The sequence below is a fragment of the Girardinichthys multiradiatus genome, chromosome 4, assembly GCF_021462225.1.
Source record: "Girardinichthys multiradiatus isolate DD_20200921_A chromosome 4, DD_fGirMul_XY1, whole genome shotgun sequence".
Lineage (NCBI taxonomy): Eukaryota > Metazoa > Chordata > Actinopteri > Cyprinodontiformes > Goodeidae > Girardinichthys > Girardinichthys multiradiatus.
In genome coordinates, this window is record NC_061797.1 from 41,073,404 (window position 1) to 41,097,093 (window position 23,690).

General features: G+C 37.4%; 1 protein-coding gene and 1 long non-coding RNA gene across 3 annotated transcripts in view; one reads left to right on the plus strand and one right to left on the minus strand.

Moving 5' to 3' along the window:
- The window catches only part of slc6a2 (solute carrier family 6 member 2), a 28,659-nt gene extending 5,789 nt beyond the window's left edge, over positions 1-22,870 (plus strand). For both annotated transcript variants that reach the window (XM_047363790.1, XM_047363791.1), the window contains 11 exons: positions 7,322-7,460; positions 8,782-8,916; positions 9,254-9,357; positions 11,475-11,599; positions 11,736-11,848; positions 14,200-14,328; positions 17,331-17,430; positions 17,765-17,865; positions 19,044-19,211; positions 19,766-19,837; positions 21,058-22,870. In XM_047363790.1, coding sequence (XP_047219746.1) covers positions 7,322-7,460; positions 8,782-8,916; positions 9,254-9,357; positions 11,475-11,599; positions 11,736-11,848; positions 14,200-14,328; positions 17,331-17,430; positions 17,765-17,865; positions 19,044-19,211; positions 19,766-19,837; positions 21,058-21,081 — 1,210 coding nt within the window. In that variant the 3' untranslated portion in view covers positions 21,082-22,870. The remainder of the gene's footprint in view (positions 1-7,321; positions 7,461-8,781; positions 8,917-9,253; positions 9,358-11,474; positions 11,600-11,735; positions 11,849-14,199; positions 14,329-17,330; positions 17,431-17,764; positions 17,866-19,043; positions 19,212-19,765; positions 19,838-21,057) is intronic.
- LOC124867376 lies at positions 1,370-23,663 on the minus strand. The gene is made up of 3 exons (XR_007038034.1): positions 23,619-23,663; positions 23,361-23,515; positions 1,370-1,910 (listed from the first exon to the last, which is right to left on the minus strand). It is a non-coding gene; the product is annotated as an uncharacterized LOC124867376 (long non-coding RNA).
- Between the last annotated feature and the right edge of the window lie 27 nt (positions 23,664-23,690).

Sequence of the window (23,690 nt, forward strand, 5' to 3'; positions counted from 1 at the left end):
CAAATGGAACATTCCTTCATACTGATGTCACACCTGACCTGCACGATTTTATTTTAGCAGGAGTTAGGCTTTCCAGCTGGGTTGCTTAATACATATAAAAATACACCTACAAAGTTTATGGTTTAGCTGACTTATTGGCTAAGATGACCTTTTATGTGATCTAAGTACAGGCAGATCATTAAGGAATAGACAATTCTTGGTCTAATTAAATCAAAATTAGACCATTTTGAGTACTCTGTACCCAACACCTATATCTCTGACATATTAAGCAAATATATAATAATTTTTATTATAATAATTATGTACACAACACATAATGCATTCAGATTTGATAATGCAGTGAACAAAATAAATGATATATAACTGTTTTTCAGGAGGTACCTTCAAAATGTCTTCTCAGAACCTTTAGATTTATCCAGAACAACTACTTATCCAATGCCGTTGGTATCCCTGAATCTTCAAAATGTGCATGTTTTCATAATCTCTAAGTGCTATGTTCAAAAAAGCCTTGGTTTATAGCCTAACTAGTTAAAACTTTAAAGTCTCTTTAGTCAATAGAATGAATGCACGTTTGAAACCTTGAAGGTGAAAACCTTTTGGTCAGAACCACAGCTAAGGTTTTGATAAGGTTTCCCCATTAGCAGAGTTTGAACCAAAGTCAGCCTTTGGGGTTAAGTGCCTTGCCCAGTGGCACATCAACATGTGGCAGGAGGTACCCACTGAGGAACCCATTGAGCCAAAATACATCTTTAAGGTCAGTTCAGGGTCTTTCATTAAGTGAGTGATAAAAAGAGATGAAAAAAGTGTCTTTTTAAAATCTCTGTATTGTCTTGTTCTCAAAAATTGAATGTAGTAGTATACAATTATTTAGACGTATAGCAGGTGTGTAAAATAACTCAAGTATCAAGCGCAAATATATCTTAAACATAACATGTCCTGAAAGTGATTCATTTAATTATTGCACAGCCTTTCTATTTAGATGTAGCCTGGAGCAGTCACATTTGGTTTAACGTTGCGGAAACAACAACTTATAAATCATTGTGACTGAAACTCTAAAGGTCTAAAACCAAAGGTACTTTGGTTTAAAAAAAAAATTACTTTAAAACATTGAGGACAAAATCATTTTGTAATGAGTAAAATATAGCTGAGTGAAACTGAATACCACAGCGGTCTCATAATGTTTGGTTTTCGTGCACTCAGAATTGTTTTCTAAGGCCCCGTTTACAGTGCAGGCAAATGGGGCCCAAATCTGATTTTAGGGGGTCAAGTGACCAGGTCAGACTTTATAGAACAAGTGTGAACGCTCATATCTGGCCCATATCTGACTTTTTTAAGTCACATTTGAGCCACATTCATATGTGGTCCTGAATCCAACTCGCATCTGATCGTTTGGAAAGTGACTCCAGTGGGAACGCCCAAGGCAGATTTGATGTGACTTTGACGTCATTTTCCATTGCATTTGTCACAGTTTTGCGCCGCCAGCAGGAAATGGTAGCAGTTAGCAAAACAGACAGGGGTCTAGAATAGTACTGCACAGTGGAAAGACAGTGAGATATTAGTGCTCGTTAATAAACAGAGATAAAACTTAATTCAAGGCTTATTGAAAGGCTCATAGGAACTGTCTGGACGAGGATGTAGTTTATTTTGCAAAATTCGTATACAACCATTCAAACAGAGGACTTGCTATTGAGGTTAACGAGCATGTGATGATCAATACACTGGATTGCATCAAGTCTTCTGCCTGTGGAGTTGAGAGAAGAAGCGCTGACATATATGATTAAAAGCTGCCCTTGACATGATAAAGTTCTGAATAAACTCGGTCACTGTAAAGTTGTTAACATCCCTGCCCTACCATTGGTGGCTGTGTCTCTCCATCCAGTTTGTTGTGCTGAATTGGCAGTCAAATCTCCCTAAAACGGAACAATAAAGAGTTTTACTCTCCTTTTGTTTACATGTGTCCCACACAGCACCCGCTGACAATAAATGGCTTCTGTTGTGCACTTAAACCATAACACCTATTTCTCTGTGTTTACTGTTGTACTGCTCTTGACGAGGCTCGTATTGTTCTTATGCGTGTGCAGCTCAGTTTGGAGCTGCAATATTTTCAAACTAATGTGAACGACAAAAAAAAAAAAAATCTGATTTCTGAAAAAACAGATTTCAGCATTAGGACCTGCAGTGTGAACGTAGCCTTTATGCCCAGATGAAGCCCAACAGATTTACCTTCACACGTGGAGCATTAAGGTTTTCACTATGATGCTACTCATGATAAAAAACAACAATTATAATAAATAAAAAAACTTTGTTAGAAATTGCTTTTGGATTATTTCAAATCCAATGGACATGGAGACAGACACAAAAGAGAAAAAAAGAAGAAAGAAAGGAAGAGATGGGCAAAAAGGTAAAAGGGAGGGAAGGAGACAAGTGTAGAAGACAGAAAGAAGGATAAAACAATACAAGATAACACCTTAGAAGTCTGCTTCTACACCTGCAGAAAGAGAGAAAACTACTGGGACAAACAACAAACGCAATGTCAATGAAAAGTACGCAATACTACTTAATACAAGATGCATTTAGTGGCAACCACAGTTCAATATAGAGTATATCTGTATATCTGTGTATCGTAAACACCTGTATCTGAACTCCCAACCCCAGGGGCACACCAACCCCCAGCAGAGGCCAGGGGCCCAGAAGTCACCAAGCAGCCACTGGGAGAGAGCAGGCACACATCCTTGCACTCAGCCCCAAGCACTGAGAACCAGTAGTCAGCAGTCAGAGGAACCAGCTACTGGTAGGGATTGTGACGAGGGGGAAAATAGGCCCCAAATTTGATAGGGGGCCTAAGTCCAGACAAGGGCTGGGCACTGCCCATACCCGAATGACCCCATCCAGAGACGGGGCCAAAAAAAAAAACCAACATTAAAAAGGGGTTCACCCAGGCCAAATGAACCAGCCATCCAGAGCTGCTCCAGGATAAAACCCCAATATTTTTTTCCCAATGCTTTTTATTTATTTATCAATGCAAGCCCCATTTGTTACGTTGTGACCAACATTAAGACAGCTTGCAGCAGAGTGCCTGCCGTAAATAGACCAAGATCAACTGATGGTAACAGTAGGGCCACATTTAAGAGGGTTAGTGAAAACTCAGTTCTGAGGTACGTATGTGCATACCCTGAGTTTTTGGTTTCAGAAAGCTAGGTAGCTGAGTCAAGTTACCTTCGCAACTTACTCCTTGAGCCAACCCTGTTCGGTAGCAGGGTTTATTCATCTAACCCTGAGTCTGTCCTACATTTTCGCTGAGATCTGGCTCAAGAAACCTTGCAGAAATGAAATCTATGTCAGAAGAGGGTGATTAAACCCTGATTAGATGTCTTGTTATTTTCTAGATTAATATATTTTCGAGCATTACCATTTTTTGCCACAGTCAATTTATCTCAATAATATTCTCAGTTCTTGAGTGGCACAGAAAATAATTCAAAGGCATTTGTGCTGTACGCATAAAGGTTTGTGTCCTTACCTGTCACACGGGACACTAGGGTCCGATACCTGATGGAGGTTGTACAGAAATTGTGCTTTATTTTATTATCATCAAACACAAATAGTTTAGGTTTAGGTATATTTTATTTAAAACAGGAGCCCTTGGACATTTATGGGTAGCTTTGCAATCTGAAAAACTGTGGGCAAGTAATAAAAGAAGAATTTCACAGAATTGAACGTACCATTGAAAGCAGTAAATTAATCTGTTTCACATTTTGAGATGGCAAGGATTATCTATTCATACATTTCTGGGTTTCCAGCCTTAATTGGCTGCAAACATGGCAGTTACACTCACTGCTCCTTCACTAAATAAAATATTTAGGTTTTATTTTTATGTTTTTTATTATATTGCACAGTTTTTCCATTGATGCTGTCATCAATGACACCTGACTAAGCTACATCACTAATGTAATTAATCTAAGTATGCCTTGTTGATAACAACAGGGTATGCACAAAACTAAATTTCATTTATCCTGGGTTTTATTCTCCTTTTCTATACAGCCTTATTATTTTTCCTGACTGGCTCTTATAGCCTGTAGTCTGGGGGATGTTGAATAGTGTCGAAGATTCATCTTTAATTCTCCATCAAATCACACCCACACATTGACTTGGTCTCTGTCACACTAAGTCGCGATATTTTGCAGCAACAGTATTGCTTTTCTTTTTAAATATGTGCTGAAATTCTCCATATATCATCATTAGGTTTCCTTCTTATTTCCTGCCATTGCCATGGTGAATCATGTTATCTGCCTTTAATTGATAAGGGCTTCTTATTTACTCACACTAGTGCTTATCTCTGGGCGACTTTGATTTAGAGTTGAGTAACCCAAGTGTTACCCCGTGTTCTGAAAGTGGAAACCTTGGGTATGATAGTGTTGAGGAGGTCTACTCGGTGTGTGCCTTCTACTCTGAGCTTGTTATCCCTGGTTTCTGAAATGGGGCCCCGGTGTTAGAATGGCAGGACAACAGTCTTTCTGAGTGATGATAAGACTAAATGTGTTTAGAGTAAAAGGGCCAAAGGGAACCAGTTTGATGTTATAGTCTGCATTTGCTAGAAGTGCATTATCAATGCTATCAAATGGGCGAGAGGGCCTTCGGGACATTACATCACAACGCTAACATGACGCCCTCAGATCAGAGAATAGTCAACAGTTTTTTTCCACTAAATAAACTGATGTCTGCATGCTGTTGTCTGCCTCCCCAAGGACTATAAAGCATTAAATTGATCATTTCCTAGAGTAAACTGTTGAATATCTTTTAAACCCAGAGGAATTATGTCACATGTATTTTGTGTCGGTTGTTGTGTAGGAAAGCTGTTGATCTTATCCAAATCGGTTGAGCCTAAATAGAAATGTTGTCCACATTCATTGGCAGCCCTTTTCAACATGTAAAAATAGCCTTAAAATAAATTTATATTTTTGTAGATGCTAAATCTTACATTAAAATATTAAAGAAAACCCAACCTTTAATTTCAAATAATGTATTCAAAGAAATAATTATTTTTAAGAAAATTACAGAGGACAAAATTGCTGCTACCTCCAACTGTCATTTTCTGTCAGACTGAATGTTTCTAGGTGGAACAGTTTCTAAAAAATAGTAATAGATTACTTTGTATGGGAACATGACATATTTGAGGGGATTTCCAAAGATTAAGTAATGGTCACAATCCCTTATGTGTATCAGTAATTTATTCCATGTTGGTCACAATTTAAGACAAGAGTAACAGTTGAACATTTTTTTCTTTATCCCTTGACTAACCTCAGGTTTAATTATTCACATGTGTGTCATTAGCAGTTATTGCAAGGACAAAAAAAGACAATTTCTTTAAGTCAGTGGCCACAAGGCTAAACAACAACCAATGTTTACCATGCCACCATGCAGAATTCGAGAGAACTGCAGCAAAAAGCAAAATTTTGGGGTCACCAATCATCCAACTATTGGACCAGTAGTTTTAAACATTCCTGTGCTCAAGGACCTACGTTCTTCAGCACCAACAGTCCATGTAGCCTTGCCATCATGAACTCTTTAATATAACACCTGATTTCACACAAAAATCACTAAACTGAAAACTGGTGATTTTTTGGTATTTCGGTAGGTATGTGGTGAGATTCTATGAGTTAGTCTCTGTGCTCTAGGCCAGTGGTTTTCAATCATGCTCCTCAAGACCCACTCTTGCATGTTTTAGGTGTTTCCCTGCTGCCACACACCTAACTTAAAGAAATGGGTGATTAACAGGCTTTTGCAGCACTGGATGGCAACTAAAGAGGTAATGCAATCATTTTATTTAGGTGTGCTGTAGGTGAGACTCATCTAAAATATGAAGGACTGTGGGTACTGAGGACCAGGCTCAAAATCCATTGCTCTAGGCTATTATTTCAAAATGTCAGTCAGTCAGACTGACTGACTATTTCTAAATGTCTTCCTAAAAAAACCTCTAAATTTAGTTGCAGAATTATGGGGTCAAAATGAAGAAACTTAATTCGTCAAACAGAAATAAGAAACTGCAAAAAACAACTGCAGTACTTTCATGTTCACCTTAAAAAAGCCCTAAAACCATAAATTACAGAATGACAGCCTAAAACCAGTGTCTGTAAACACTAATGTTATGTCACCTGTTGAAAAAAAGTCTCAGCTGGACATCCACCCAATTTAGGCAACAGATAAACCTGATAAATCTTACATACCTTCTAGCTTGATTAGTGCCAGGTGTCAGATTTAGTTTTTCTTCTTGCAAAGGCAATACAAGCTTTCTTTTAGAACAAAATGTAGGATGCAAAACAAAGATCTTCAGAGCAGAAGGTCTTATGATAATTTTCTATTGTAGTCCCCTTGAAATCTGTAATATAAGAAGAGATTGCGAAGGATAGACAAATGGTTATAATGCTTTACAGTATACTCTTTGCTTGTCTAAATTCACATGGTAAATTATTGTAAAATACACGCATTTACTCTTATTCCAGCATAGTTACTTTGCAGCAGGGACTGCGAGATGAGATTGCAAAAGGAAGCAATATTTAGATTGAGAAAAAGAGCCATTATTTGTATTTCCTTTTTTTTTGTATCATGAAGAAGTTGAGTGTTTAGAAGACCCTTGACCTGACAGCACTGGCTGCAGAATGTTTGATATTAGCAGTAGATTAGCAGTGAATCTGCAAGGCGTTGAAACACATCTCACAAAGACAACTACTAGACTGCAAAATAATCTACATTGTAAATAAGTATGACATTTATTTTAAATAACAGTCATGCAAAAGTGACAGCAATTTCAATGTTCAGAAATTTGGCATGAGTCGCCATTAATTTTTGGTGATATGGGTTGTTTGAGTATGGCTGAAATTGAAATTCACTTAGGAACTGGCCCCAGTCTGACTGTCAGCTAGCTCACTGTGCAGATCAAACTCTGTATCTGTTTCTACAAACTGAGATCTGAGACTGCAGGTAAGACACTTACAAAACGGTAGAAATCCACTTAGCTATACCTTTAAGTTGATTCCACTGTAGGTTAATAGAACATTTAAAGAGATTATTTTTTTAAATATGTCCTTTTGCCGGTTTGAACAGATGCAATTAATAAAAAAGTTCAGTTTTTTTCATGGTCCTAAATGTTCATAATCAGACAATATTCCTGTGGCAATAAATCATAAACAATAAACTGCACATTTTGAGTCTTGTCCAGATGATGTAATGAAAAACCAACAGCAGGTATAAACAATGGTGTATCAAAACTAACAATGCCTTCTGAATATCATTACAGTGTATTTTTGGACTTGTCTCTCCTATGCAGAAGGGCTGTGTTGCATCTCCATGAAAGTAGAGGTATCCAGGACCTGGGCTTGCCTCGCTGGGAGTTAACTCTGTGCTTAGTGGTGGTGGTCTTCATCCTTTACTTCAGCTTGTGGAAAGGTGTCAAGTCTTCAGGGAAGGTACGAGCTCCCTGCAACAACTATAAAGTTTCTTAGCCTTACTCTTCCTAAGCTAATTGCCATATTCGCCCAATCACACTCACAAACGTGCGCACATTGATACACCAATACACAGATAGGTAGACAACTTAAAGGGGCCTTACTCAGCGGCACATCGGCATGTAGTAGAAGTAAGCTACACAACTTTGAGATTGCAAGACAACTACTCTTCCCACTGAGCTACAGTCATCTCTAGGAGTGTTAAACATTCTGAATGCTACTTATAAACAGAGCTTTGACATTAAATTACAATTTAAGTTGCATAAATTCTGTTATGGTCCATAATTAAAGCATTTCAATAGAGCTGAATACTGGAAAATCAATAGCAAGTGTTTTTCAGACTCTGCTGGATCGCTGCAAAGTGCTTCCAACATAATCTTTGGTATGTCTAGATTATGCATCAACAAGCCTTTATACTGCTTTAAGACCCGAAGCAGTTTAAATCTGTAGCAACAGCCTTAAACAGGATAAGTATTAAAATGTACCTTATTGTCATTTTCCATATACCAAAAATATATAATGACAAGAAAGTGCTTATGTCTTGTCGGGAGGATACTTGTTACATCTCTGGACAGCTAAGAAGTAGGGACACTTGCTTAACAAAATAGTCCAACTCCTTTGTCAACAGTAATGTCCGTACACCAATCTGTGTTCAGTTTCTATGGTAACCAACTCTGTTCCTGGCCTTAGGTATTGGTAGTCTCCACTGCTTTCATTATTCCACTGGGATTTAAATCTGACGTTTACCACAGCACAAGGGTTTAGGTTTTGCAGTAGCAGACCCACTGCTTGACCATCTGAACAAAAGGCTGTTAGCTGCCAGGCTGCTGATATGTCCAACTGGATTCAGAAGCCTTACAATGGAGATTGTCATAAACAAAATCATGTTGGTTTGTATGATCTAAAGAATTCCTTATATTATCTAAGAAGTGGTGTAGCCGTCCACTGTCCAGCATACATTATCAAAGGCAGTATTTATTGCCATTAAAAATAAATATTCCCGCAGGACACATGATGCTAAAAATAAAGAGTTTTCTACATCAAGTGAGCACACAGTTAATGAGGGTAAAACCATTTTTTTAACAAACACTGAACTTAGGAACAGTTATTACAATGATTTCTGTTGCATATCAAGCTGCTTACATAATTTCAAGTGTTTAAAATTTGAGAAAAGGGAAGAGCCATTGGCTATTTTCTTGTAGAATGTTTTTTTTATTTTTTGTTTTGAGGAGATGGTGCATTGGGTGACCTATATTTAATTTGTTCTGTGCATATTTTTTAGGTTGTGTACATCACAGCAACTATGCCGTATATCGTCCTCTTTGTGTTGCTCATCAGAGGCATAACTCTACCAGGGTCCATGGAGGGGATCAAAGCATACCTCAACATTGATTTCAACCGACTCAACAACTTAGAGGTCAGAGAGAGTGGTTAAAAACATACGAGCAAAGAGAGGACAAAAACTAATTACAAGATTCATCATTGAAACAGACATTTTTAAGTTAGTTTAAACTATTTTTGGCTTATTATTGACATTATCTTTAAACATAATTGATATGCAAGCCAGAATAATAAGTTTCTTTGTGAAACAAAAGAACACAATGCAGCTGGTTGAAACTACGGACATAAAAATGAATAAGAAATTGTATATTGTAATTTTTTTTGAAAAATGTATATAAATAATACTAATTACATGTGTGTTTCTTACGTCTTAGAAGGAAAAAGTAACAAAAACTACCTTATTTGACCTATAGGTGTGGATTGATGCTGCTACCCAAATTTTCTACTCACTGGGAGCAGGATTTGGTGTCCTCATTGCATTTTCCAGCTATAACAAATTTAACAACAACTGCTACAGGTAAGGGGTTTCACAGTGAATTTCTGATAATCCCATACAAGCCCACAGCAACATCCTGCCTTTTCTAAACAGCCAGCCCTTTTCATATTGTTACTGGATAACAAGACATAGGTGATGCAAATTTTTCCAACTTAGTCCACTGTCCAAGCGTTTGAGGTAAGATAGAGTACAAAGAAGGGTTGCCAGATAATAGCCAAAGGCTGCATCTCATTTTGGAATTTTGCTGTCCTTCAGATCACAGCAGACGCAATGTTGTGAGCTTCTCTTTTCCTCCATTAATAGACTGTAGGGGTGCTGTTAAGGACAGATACTGTTGCCCAAGCAAGTATTGCTGGAGGTTGAAAACACGCAAATAATGTTGAACTAGTTGTAAAGGAACAGACTGGAAGAACATGAAATACAGGTACAGAAAACTAGTTAGTGCATGGCTAAAAATATTTGTTGAATTTGCTCAATGTAACGTGGATTTTAGTGGTACCTCACCTCCGGTTAAAGGGTGCAATACAGTAAGAAATATCAAATTACAATTTTGTTTTCATTACTACTAGAGATTATCCATGTGTGTTTGTCTCTGTCACATTGTATCTGTCACTGCATCCAGAATTCAAGTTGTTTTCTTTTATAAGCTGAGAGGATACTATAAGATGTTTTAATAGGTTTTTGAATATATGCAGTTTAAAGTTCAGAACATGATATAAGGCTCTTGTTGCGAAGGCTTTTGGAAGTTGTGGTTCTGTTATTCAGCTGTATTGACACTGTAAAATAGATGCTTGTTAAACTGTTTTAGGCAGTTATTAATTTTGCTGGCTTACTGAGTATAAACAGGCCTTCAGCTTCAATCCAGGTAGCCCAAGACATCTGAAAAACGGGTACCAAGTGAAACAGACACACCAGACCATTCTGGAGATCTATGTGATCCAGAATGTTACTTAGGAAACTACTCTTGTATTGTCAGTCTGCTTGGAACAAAGACAACATCATCTTCAAAAAGTCTTCCTTTCACAGTTGAAAAGTCCAAAATAGATCTATATTTAGCACTTTGTGATTAACATACTTTTTAAAAATGTAGTAACCAAATAAAGTTCTAATAAAAATTTAATTTCCAAATGGTAAGACTAACTACATAATATTTCTCAGTTTACTAACATAGAAATTGAAACCAGTTTCTTCCCTAGTACATAAACAATGGTTTGGAAAGTTGAAGAAACATATAAATGAATCCATAGAAGCACAAAACTGCAATGAACAAAGTGATAACACAGTTTTTCAGCTTTGGCTGATCATCACAATGTTCAAATCCTTCCCAGCCTAATATCGTTATGTCATCAACCTTGATGATAAATCTTTTCAAATCTTTCTTTTGATCTTTGATGTGATGTATCCTGTGCAATTTCATTAAGAACAATCAAATCTATGTGAAATATTTAGAAAATAAAATCACGCAATATCATTTTTGCATTAGTGTGTTTAAATATTTACTCTATTTGTCTAAAATAAATTAAAATATTAAATCAACATATTTAAAAGGCAAGTTTCATGTACTTTTGTCTTGTCTACTAAAGATTTTCCTGATTCATTTTATGTACTTGTCTAATGACCTGAATAACCAGCCAGGACAGCAGTGTTCAGTAAAAACATCTTAAAAGTGTTAACAGCCTATAAAAATAGGAACAAAAGGAAAGTGAAAAGGAAGTCAAATGGAAGGAAATTGCTCATTCAGAGACTTCTGCTCCTTAAACCCAGGAGGTGGCCGAGGTCACCGAGACCTTATTCATTCTGTCAGTGGTCACAGAACGGCTCTCTAATTAAACATCAAGCAACCAAACCAGGAGCTTTAGTTTGAGTTAATCTAAAGTATTTACCAGAAGATAAACTCATAAAACATTTGAAACATGTCAAGTAAACATATGGCCCAGTTTTAAATTTCCTTTTTTTTTTTTTTTTTTTATACTATATTTTAAACACATTCAAAAAATCTTCAGTTGAAGTACCCAAATGGATGTACACATAAGTGTCTTATCGATCCATTAGCTAAACTTTAGAACTTTAAACATGAAAAACCTTTAAAATATGTATGTTTCTATGTAACTTGTCATCATTACTTTTTTTTAACCTAGGGATGCTCTCTTGACCAGCACTGTGAACTGCGTCACCAGTTTCTTCTCAGGGTTTGCCATCTTCTCTGTGCTTGGATACATGGCTAAAAAACATAATGTGAGAGTGCAAGATGTAGCAACAGAAGGTAAGTAAAACACATGCAATATTTTGATTTACATTACTTCTAAATACCAATTTAAATGAAAATTAATTTTCATCCTATTGCTTGATGTATGAATATATTTTAATGTATCAAGGACCAAGTATTTTTCTACTTACAGGGGCAGGTTTGGTGTTTATCATCTACCCAGAGGCAATTGCAACACTGCCTGGCTCAACATTTTGGGCCATTGTGTTTTTCATCATGTTGCTAACTTTGGGCATTGATAGCTCGGTGAGTACCTTTAACCACAACACAGGTTAAAACTATTTAACAGACAAGGCAAGTAAAGCAGGACATGAATTATACAGTGACAACTAGATCAGTTAAAGATTTTATTCCAAGATGTCAGGGCAGACTTAATTATACTGTTGTGTGCTTTAGTAAACTGAATGTTTTATAATATTTCCAATAATTAGATTTATTTTAACCCAAAATAATCCATTATTATTATTAAACATGTAAAAAGACTGTCAAAATGGGAAAAGGTACAAAACTTTTCACCGCATTCAACCAAAAATGTCTCCACATAAACAACAGAAAATTAGAAGAGGTTTCTGCAATGCTCTTTTAAAGACATACTGACAGCAACTTAATATCCCTTTGCAAGACAAATTTAACTTCGAAGAGAAATACTGGCCATCCGTTGTGGTGAAGAGAGAGCTGAGCCGAAAAGCGAAGCTCTCGATTTACCGGTCGGTCTACGTTCCTACCCTCACCTATGGCCATGAACTTTGGGTCATGACAGAAAGAACGAGATCCCGGATACAAGCGGCTGAAATGAGCTTCCTCCGTAGGGTGGCCGGGCACTCCCTTAGATATAGGGTGAGGAGCTCGGCTATCCGGGAGGGGCTCGGAGTAGAGCCGCTGCTCCTCCACATCGAGAGGAGCCAGTTGAGGTGGCTCGGGCATCTATACCGGATGCCTCCTGGACGCCTTCCTCAGGAGGTGTTCCAGGCATGTCCCACCGGGAGGAGGCCCAGGGGACGACCCAGGACACGCTGGAGGGACTATGTCTCTCGACTGGGCTGGAAACGCCTTGGGCTCCCCCCGGAGGAGCTGGAGGAGGTGTCTGGGGAGAGGGATGTCTGGGTGTCTCTGCTGAGTCTGCTGCCCCTGCGACCCGGTCCCGGATAAAGCGGAAGATGACGAGTACGAGTACGAGAAATACTGTAGAGTTTCATCTCACCAGATTGTTCCAAGATGGAATATATGAAACTTTTATTTGGATCAGCTTTTTGTTGTCTTCTAGATGTAAAGTCTCTCCTCCTTGATTCCTTTGCTTAGCTGTAATACACACTGTATAGGTCCCCAGAAATGTACTGTTAACATTTATGGGAAAGCCAAACCTGAGATAGTTATTCTAAAACACAACTTTAGAGAAACATAGTGTTGACAGGATTTTTAATAAAAGCCTTAAAGTGGGCCAGAATTTCAGCTTTCAGCATAACATTTGAAGCAAAGTTTTAAAAATGGGCAAAACCTGCATTGGTTAGATGTTTTTAAACTACAAAGACATACCAAATTCCACTCACAGCTGTAATAGCTGGAAATATTGACTTTCAGGGTGAATACATTTGCACAATCAAGTGGTGTCTTTTTTTTTCTTTTTCTTTTGTTTTACATTTGCAAAACACTTCCAAACATGCTGTGTTTGTGAAACTATTCATCCTAGGGTTAAACTAGTTCCAGGTCAATAGTCAAGAAATGCTTCCTAATGTTTTCTCAAAAGATTGGATTACAGCCTCTCAACTCATCATGGTGAATTAATTGCATTGCATTTAGACAAATTATTATGGCACTGTCAGAATCTCAGCTATTATAAAACTCTTCTTTTTCCATTTTTTTCCATTTCTTTTTTCCTCCAGTTTTTACATTCAGAACACAGTTGCAATGAAATTCATCATCTATGAAAAAAAGAAAACCAAACAGCAGTAAAATAGGAAAATTTTTAATTATATATATATATATATATATATAAATATATATATATATATAACCCTAACCCTAACCCTAGGTTTAAAGGTTTGAGAACCCTTACCTCTAAGGTCCGCTCATGGAGGGCATGATAGTGTGCAATTGTATATTGTGGTGACAGTCATCTGAATAACAGGTCTGTTTGCCATCTAATGTCAATTTTACCAGGGAACAATTTAAGTTTGGGTGATTTCGATGTTTTTCTTTTTTTTTTTTTACCATGTAATAGGAAAGATATCAATATAAACATTACCATGCAGCTGTATAGTAACGTGCTTCCTAGGTCAAATAAGTACAGTGATCTGCTAATATCAATGCCAAAAACAGATTTTCCCACTGTGTACACCAACATTTCAGCTTTATATTTTAGAACTACAGCACAAACACTTATGTAATATTTTATTCATGTATCAATTCTTCAAAGTGACAGAAACCTAACAACGTCTTAGCACATGTAAGAGCTAGCCATGAGATGGATAGAAACTTGTTTTGATAAATTCATATGATGTTTACCCTTACTAATCAAATAAGAAATGAAAATTATCTATTTTAGAACACTTCGAGTTTTAGAAACGTATGTCATGTCTGTGTCTGTCTGTTTCCTCCAGATGGGCGGCATGGAGGCGGTTATTACAGGCTTGACAGATGACTTCAAGATCCTCAAGAGAAACAGAAAGCTCTTCACCTTTGCAACGGTTTTTGGAACCTTCCTCGTTGCCCTGTTTTGCATTACTAATGTCAGTATCAATATTTACAATCCTTTTTAAAAGTTTATTTATCAACTTAATTAAAACAACAATTGCCATAATAGTGTGAAATGTTTTAAATTAATAATACCATTGAAGCTCTGCTGTTGTTTTGAAAGAGTGTGTTTTAACTGCCCTTGAATCAAGTTTCATGATTTTACATCTTCATGAGAAAACAGTCAGATGAACGACTGTATCACACTCTCATCGCATATTGTTTTCAATTAAGCTACATCCAGGAAGTCAACAATCAGCTTTCTCTACCATCCCAATTAATTTAGCAGCCCGAAAGAAACAGTACAGTTTTCTGGCATGCAAAACTTAGATACATACTTTTTTGGAGATTATTTCATGGTCTTTCATGAGGTTTGTTTATTAGATCAATATAAATATTAGAATAGGAAAATACAAATTTTGCCTGCAATTCCTTGTTAAAAAATTCTAAGATTGAGATGATCAAATTAAAGATGATAAAAGCTCAGTTGGTTACAGAATATATCCACATGTTGAAATGATCATTGTTTGACATGGACATGTTTGACATTTTTACCTTGGAGTACCTTCCAAGGTATGTTATATTTTGTTGTTGTGTGCATTGTCTTCATGTTGTCCTAGCCACTGCTGTAAACCTAAATTCCCCCTGACAAATATTAAAGATCTGAACTGAACATAAACTCCATATTTAGTTGGATTGCCATGGACAAATTTAGGTTAAGATCAAAGTGGCACTACAAATGAGACTTTACTCTCTAGTACTTTGCATGGTTTTGTGTGTTTTACTCTGCTCTTCCACCATTCTGTAGTCACTTTGACTAGACAGGAACTCCTAGGCATCAGACAATCTTCTCTAGGCATTTCTTCTTAATTTTTCAACAGCCCCACCTTCACTGAGATCTTGGTTGGTGGCACAGTATCTCTCGATGATATTCATCTGAGATGTAGATGAGGTAAACAGGCAGGTATGCTACTGAAGCTTCAGCAACGAGGACTCCGCACACCCTTGCCCTCAATCCACCAGGATAATGTCTACTCTTTGGCTAACAATGGACTAACTGCTGCTTCTCATCTTTATAAACTCAGACTTCCACAGATCTGCCACCCTCTGTTTTAACAAAACCTGCCTTGGTGAGCAGACTTCTGATGCCGTGTTTTCAGCTGTTTCAAGCGGACTGTAGTGCAGAGCTTTTGGGGATAAAGACAGGAGATGGAAATTGTTTTCACATAAACTCAAGTTGGTGTACAGATGTCACGGCATTACAGAAGACCCTCACATGGAGTCACATTTCATAAACTGTAGGCCTTTTTATTCACCAAGGGAGTTCTCCTCATTTGTTTTGGATGATTTTTTTCATCTAACCAAAATACAGACAGCATACTAAGTGCCCCACCAGGGATGAAAACACACTGGACCACAGTTGCATATATGTGCACACCAAGAATTTTTGCATATACAATAAGCTACATAGGGACATAGAAGAGGCTTATAGCAGTGAGCACCGGGCCCTGTTTAAGCAGGCCAGGAACAAACTGACCAAGGAGATTGAGCATCTAAGAGAAGCTACAGCGAGAATCTAAAAAACAGCTTCTCCACTAACAACCCAGCTGCAGTTTGGAATACTCTAAAAAACATTACTGCCTGCAGGAACCCATCCCCCTACTCTGAGCAGGATCATCATCTGGCAGGCCACCTTAACTGCTTATACTGCAGGTTTGGAAAGCAGTCGTTCACATCTCCAACCAACTAGTCCTCATCTAACTCTGGCACAAAAGCTCTTCTTGCATCATCAACCCTTCTCTCCTCAGAGCCGCTGCCTGGATTCAAGATCTCAGAGAAAGATGTGAATAGGCTGTTTCAGCATCAGAGGACCAACAAAGCTCCATGACCTGACAATGTCTTCCACTTGTGCCTGTGCTGAGCTACTGGCCCCCATCTTCTCTCAGATATTCAACAAGTCTCTGGAGTTGTATGAGGTTCCCTCGTGCTTAAAACACTTCACCACCATCCCAGTCCCCAAGAAACGCACTATCACAGAATTAAATGACAACAGACCTGTCGACCTGACGTCTATGGTCATGAAATCCGTTGAGCGACTAGTGTTAAAGTAGCTGAACCTCTACAGTTTGCTTCCCGGGCAAACAGTCAGCAGATTATGCAGTCAGTTTGGGACTACACTTCATCCTGCACCACCACGACCACCCAGGGACATACGCCAGGATCATGTTTCTGGACTTCAGTCCAGACATTCTCCACCAGAAGCTCACCTAGCTCACATTGCCGGTCTCACAAGATGTGGATTGCGACTAGAGTCATTGCTGTAAAAGATGATATCAGATAGCCTCTCACATAGGTGAAGGTGGTACACGTTTGTTTGTTCAGATCAAAGTAAAGCCAGGATATTTTTAAGGCTTTATGGAGAACTCATTTTTGAGGAGGTCTTGGCACCTGCCCACACTGCCAAAAGTACCAGTAGCTGCTTTCATGACCATGGTGCTGTGCTTGATTTTCCAGCAAACTCTCCTGATAGTGAAGTGTCAGTTGTCAAGAGGAAGAGAACAGGTACAAGATCCAACAATTCAAATCAGCTTAAGAACACAACTAAAGCAACCTGGGCCTTTTTAACCCCTCAGAAGCGCTGATCACCTCCTTGACAAGACCAACTGTGCAGTAATTCATGCAAAAGGAGCTTTAACCAAGTACTGGGTGCATCTATCCTACAGTACATGGACATTTCAGTGGGCTGATATTGATGTGTTAAAAATCTGTTTTATCAGGCTTATGTAAAACTGTAATGTTCTGAGAAACCTGCAAGCCAATAATCATCAAAATTCACAGAAGTAAATCATTAAAATATATCACCCTGTGTACAATAAATCTAAATGAGTTTCCCTTTTCAAACTGAATACCAGAAATAAATTAACTTTTTTATGACAATTAATTGAGCTGCACTTAAACACTCCGAGTCATGCATTTTCTTTTGTGTCTTCTTCTGTAGGGTGGGATCTATGTTCTGACATTGTTAGATAAGTATGCAGCAGGGACCTCCATACTCTTTGGTGTGCTGATTGAGGCCATTGGAGTGTCATGGTTTTATGGTAAGGAAGAATTCAGTATTAAAGAAAAGTCTTGAATTAAAATTTCTCTGGCCTTATGAAATTCAAATGAGAGATAAAAATAATAACTCCTTACTAGGAAATAAGGTTCCTATGGCAGGCAGAGTATAACATAAAAGTATAACATATAGGTAACATCATTTTAATCTTAAAGAAATAATTGAGCAAACAAATCGCCTGCTTATGATTTTCTGTTTCAAGTTAAATGCATTCCCTTAGAACAAAAACACATGAAGTAACTTTATCATGACAACATATTGCTTGTGTCGAACTGCACCCTGCGCTGTACCAGTTTAACCTTTCATGCTCTCTGCAGGTGTGGACCGCTTTAGTGAAGATATTGAGCGAATGATGGGCTTCAAGCCAGGGCTTTACTGGAGGCTGTGCTGGAAATTTGTCAGTCCAGCTTTTCTGCTGGTAAGAGAAATAAATAAGCATAAAACTTTCTTTCCCAGATTATTATCAAAACCAAAACTCACAATGACAATGAAAAAATGCAATCTACAATGATAGCTTTTATTGCCTCATTTTCAGCACTGAAGGGATGATTTGACTTAAATCCATATAATAATCAGCACTGAATATCCACTGAAGGAGACTGAATTAATGTAATATGATGAAGGACACATGCGTCAAAAATCCTCATTTATCAATCATCAGTAGCCAAACCTGACACATGTGGAGGTGGTTTGACCATCGGTACACATTGAGTTGAGGTCTTTGCTGATAGGTCAGTGTGATTGTTTGAGACCCAATGACGCATCAAGGAAATATATTTCTCTATCTGCAATAATCTAGCTGTAGGCGTGGACAGCCATGCTCTTCCATTAATACAACTGGTTTCTACACCCTCCACTGAATATATCAATGCAAGTTCATTTATTAAAAAACGTTTTTGGTCTGTAACTGTCTCCTGACTCAGTATACGGCTGTAAAGTCCTTCGTAGCTGCTCTGTGTAAACTTCAGAGACCCCGAAACTACAAACTCCTGCATGCTTACCAAGATTCTGCTTTCCATAATTTTATCTGTTTTACAATAAGTGCTTGAAGCACTTATTGCCCCACCTCAAAATAGTTTACTGTGACCTTTGACTCTAACTGAGAGAATACTTCAGCTTGCTAGAGTACTAAGTATTAAGGCATTGACATTTATGGACCCGCTTTCAAAACAAAGAGCATGACACAGTGACGGACTATTTTCACAACCTAACCTATTTTAAGAACTTCAATGTTAAGTTAGCATCTTTCAACATATCTAATGACACTGAAGACATTTTGATATACATTTTTCAGAAATAAAGCCTGGTAAATATGGTTATATTAATGACCATAATCTTTTTAAACTGACATTCAGTGATGATTTCTGTGCTGAATTAGAGTTCAGTTTGTATAAATGTCACTCAATATAGATGAAAATGCCAAATGAATTTGCACAGCACTGTGTGCACCAACACCTGAGTCATTAAAAACATTGCCCTGATCAAAGGTGTTAACATGTGCAAGGCAACTAGAGAATTGCACAACAGGAATCAGTGATATAATTCAATTTTCCACAACTTTTTCTTTTTGTTCTTCTTTTGCATTTATTTTTATAGTTTGTCGTAATAGCCAGTACGTTGACATCAGGAGGCCTGAAGTATGATGACTACACCTTCCCTTACTGGGCCAACCTTGTGGGCTGGGGAGTAGCAATGTCCTCCATGCTGTTTGTTCCCTTTTACGCCATCTATAAATTCTTCAGTGTACCTGGAACTTTCAAGGAGGTCTGTATGCAAGCATGTTTATAACATTATAAAGAGGGAGAAGTACAGTAACTGAATATATATAAAAAAACAGCAGGTATTTGAATACTCAAATGTTAACTTTAACGTTTTGACAAATAATCAGGGATGGGAAGAGATCTCAGGAAAGTTGTTATGCCTGGCGTAAGCACATGAATATAGCTTGAGGAAATATACAGTATGTTTCTTCAAAGGACTGAGAATTTGTGGTCACAATCATCAAACCACAGAAGAGATGTTTTATCCTCGCCAACCTTCCAGTATCATCCTCACTCTGTTCCAATTACTACATTGCTATTTCTGGTTAGTAAGAGGTTTATCATGTTTTCAGGAGAAAAATATGTTCTTACTAAAATGTAACACCACTGCTAGTTAGGTTTGGGCTGAAGCTTTTGTTAGAAAAGTTTTTTTCTAAATATGTCCCACAAAATTTTATTCCCTCTTGGTTCTGTCATCCAAACATTTACACTTCTCAAATATACAGCATACCATTCTTTAGGATTGGAAATTATGTTTTCTTATCACCTGTTTTGCAGAAGATAGCCTACTGCATCACTCCAGAACATGAGCATCATATGGTGGCCAGTGGAAATGTGCGGCAATTCAAAGTAAGAACAACTTTCTCATCCATTTGTAGAACTCAAGTAGCACAAATGGTTTAGGAGGCTTGGATTTGAAATCATTTTGCTATTCATAAATTGACCTCTAAAAAGTTTGGTTAACATTTTTGAAATGTCAAAGTTTGATTATTAGGTAATGGCCCCTTCACACTAGATGAAGGCTCCAGAACAGCATTAAAAATAAGCCAGAAAGAATCCTGGAGAGGCCTCCTGGGTGCATTAAGAAAGCATTGGAGTAACCATTAAACATGATAGAACATGAGAATTTCCCCAACTCTTTTTAGGATGCACAAAACTTCCATTGTAAGATCATGGTTGTTAATCATAATTTTGAAAGCATATCTGGGTCCTGGGTGCAGTTTGGAAGAACATATCACCAGCAGTAGTACCTTATTATGAAGGGTGCGAAGCACTCTCTTGTGAGACTTGGTCTTCAGAGAATTTGAGGTAGGAGTGGCCACACTTAATGAAAAAAACAACAGAGCTCATCACAACATTTGACTGGGAGTTCCCCAAGTATCCTAATTAGGTTCCTGGGGCCTTGCAACAACAAGTAGCTCACCCAGAAGTGTCAGTGAAGAATCCACGCACTGCGAAAAACATTTTTAACACAATAAAAACATTATATGCTCAGGTTCCTTGCAGATAGATATCAGCATGGACTGCATTCCTCATTGATACAAACTTATGTGTAGATTTGTTGCTTGGACACTTACGGAAAGTTGCGAGTTCTCCTTGCAGCAATTTAAATTCCAAATATATTCGCTAATAAAGCTCCAATATTCATAGTAAAATTCTACACATCCCAGTGCATATGTAATACCAGATGTGATATAATTGTACTAAGACACCCAGGAAATCAGTGGGAAAAACATGTGCACTGAGCACTGTAGGATCATGTTTGCCTTCACACTAAAATTACAAATTGGTGGTGAGCCAGTTGTGTTCGAACTGTCTTGGAAATTTTGGATACCATAGGAGAGTCTTAATCTAGTGTGGTGGGATCTTACGATTGCTATAATAAATTTGCAGATGGGTCTTTTTAAGATCAGCTTTAAATAACACAAAAACAGACTGGGTTACATTCAGAATTACTAAAGATGTCGTAGCCACAGGTTGCATGCAAACAAGAAAAAAAGCAACGATGAAACAGAAAACAACATAACATTATGTCACAAATCCAATAAAACCTTTGATCTGTTTTCTAGCTCAGACACTGGCTGGCCATTTGATCAGAAATACCCAGAGCTCCATCATCCATCATTTGGATTTCCTGTGTGCCACCAGTGGTTGGACTCAAAAAGGAAAGCAGTCGGCTCCAGTTTCTCTCAGCAGCTTTTTTCTTCTCCCTTAGTATTTACCACACAATGCCTTCAAAGGCTTCACTTTGATTTCAGGGTTAAGCCTGTTAACATTCTGAAAGAGTTATATCCCTACAGGTTTCAAAGTAGGGGTACCCACTGGGAAAATTAACTGTTACCTCTACAAGGAAAATCATATGGAATTGATGGTTAGTCCCAATTAATCATGGCTTTCACTATGGTTACGCACAGATTTATATCTCACTATTACTTCTCAGAAATTGCACAAATCAGTTTGACATCAACAAATCTAATCCTCCCTTTGTATTACTCCATAGGGAACCAAAACGTTCTGTTTGATGAGGTGTCTGGTCATTTACTGCTAATTCACTATAGTGATAAAGAGTTTTGTTCCTTTCATTCTGTTAGCACAGAGGCTTATCTCTGTCAGTGCCTTATTAAGTGAGACACTCCATGTTTTCTACAGTCTGTCCACAAACAAAGAGTCAACTTTGTTAACTCAGGAACCCACAGAAATCATAACAGAAATCATAACAGTTAGTTCATAGTAACCTCTTGGTTTTGACTTAGCTGTTTGACATTGACATCAAGGACTGGATAAAATTTCATATAATTAGCAAAGGAAAAAAGAAACCGGGCAGATAAAATGTTTATTTGTTACATTTTAGAATGAAAAAGGGAATGATAGATGCACTAGACCAAAGACTTTAAAGAACCATTGCAGGCTTTATGGATTATTGGGAACTGAAAACAGTCTTATTACCCAGCCTTTTTTCTGGAATACTAAGCTGGGACTTCATCAGTGCCTAGCTGATAACTTAAATTAACCAAAACAAATTGCATTGCTTTTAATGAGTTTTGTATCACTGAGTTTTGTATTATATACTGTAACTGTCTTTTTATTATTCTTTTGTGTGCAGATGTAAGGAACATGTGTGGCTTATTCTCCAAAAGAACAATGAGAGAGAGTAGAGATAGAGAGTGACAGAGAAAAAACCAGAGTGTATGTGTATTATTTCTACTTTTTTATCCTTTAACAGTTGGCTTTGGTGAAAAGTACAGCAGAGGACTGAAAACCTAAAAATGCCTCTTTCAGTGTACTGTATATTAGATTTTATGGTAACTGCATAGCAGCAACTCTTATCTTTTTATTTGAAACACGTATGAACTTTTGTATTCTTCATCATGATTAAAGTGCCGACATTGTCTTTTAGAGGTGATCTTGTTTAATTTGTTTTGCATTTTTTTGCTACTGGGGTGAAGTTGAGTTTAAAGTTGATAAGAAAATACTCTAACTGAAAAAGAATTAAGCCACACAAAAAAGCAAATAAATGTGGAGTATATAGGAATACATAGATATATAAATATATTCTTTTGTTATATCTAATCTTGTATTTATCAAATTGTTTATAACAAAATGTGAAAGTAAAGTATTTTAAATGTAACTGTCCATAGTCCTAATATGTTGTTTGATATATACCTGAGAGAAACTATTTAGAAAAAAAGATATTCTTCAGTGTACCCTGGGCTACTCTGTCTAATGAATGTGATCAAATACACCCTGGATCTCCTGGACCATGTTTACAGAACTGTTCTATACAATACCAATGTCCGATTGAACGTGAGTGACAACTGTCTATGAAAAAGTCTAAAATATTCACAATATAGAAATAAAGAGTTTATTGTATACACACTTGAATTAAGGGCTTTGTGTTTTCATTTAATGTTGTGAGAAAAACCTGAGCAAGATTTTGAACCAGAGGTGAATGATTTGCAAATTTTCTACCTATACTAGCTGTATGTAGTTGTGGTGCTGTAGGTGCCCGATGACCAGGACAGTCTTTAGTGACATTCAGTCCTAAAATGTAAATAGTATTCCAATCTTTTTGCATTTGCATACATGCAAACAGAGGCTAATAGAGTGACAAACAACCATGCACAAGCTCACACATAAAGGCAACTTTGAGACACCAGCTGCCATGCAATTTCTGGGAGCATATGTATCAAAAGTGCTAATTATGTGTGCCTTTGAGCAGCAGTATTTGAAATAAAAAGTATTTGAAATATCTGTAATACTCTATGGCTCTATACACTTTAAAAATGTGAGGTAATGCTACGTTTAATCTTATTATTTTCCAATATACACAGTATATAATATAGTATTACCACTCTAATAGCCAATGACTCACCCATTTTCCTGGGGCATGTGCCCAAAATATGTGTGCCTGGGCCAGGGTCGCTCAGGTTCAGGCATGGTTCAGGTTCAGGCTCACTCTTTGGATGTCTGTGACTCGAATCTGTTGGGCTTTTTCTTGGCACTCAGACAACAATTCTGAGCGCTACTCTGCAAAACAGGAAACGGTTTAAAAAAACAAAAGGAAAAAATCATGGATTAAGTTTGTATTACTATTCCAACCTAAGAGATTTTTGTGAAAACACAAACCTACTTTGTTGTGGTTTCTCTGTTGGCTATATGCAGGTAGCATTCAGTTTGCGTTAAAGATGTGCCAGTTTCGTGC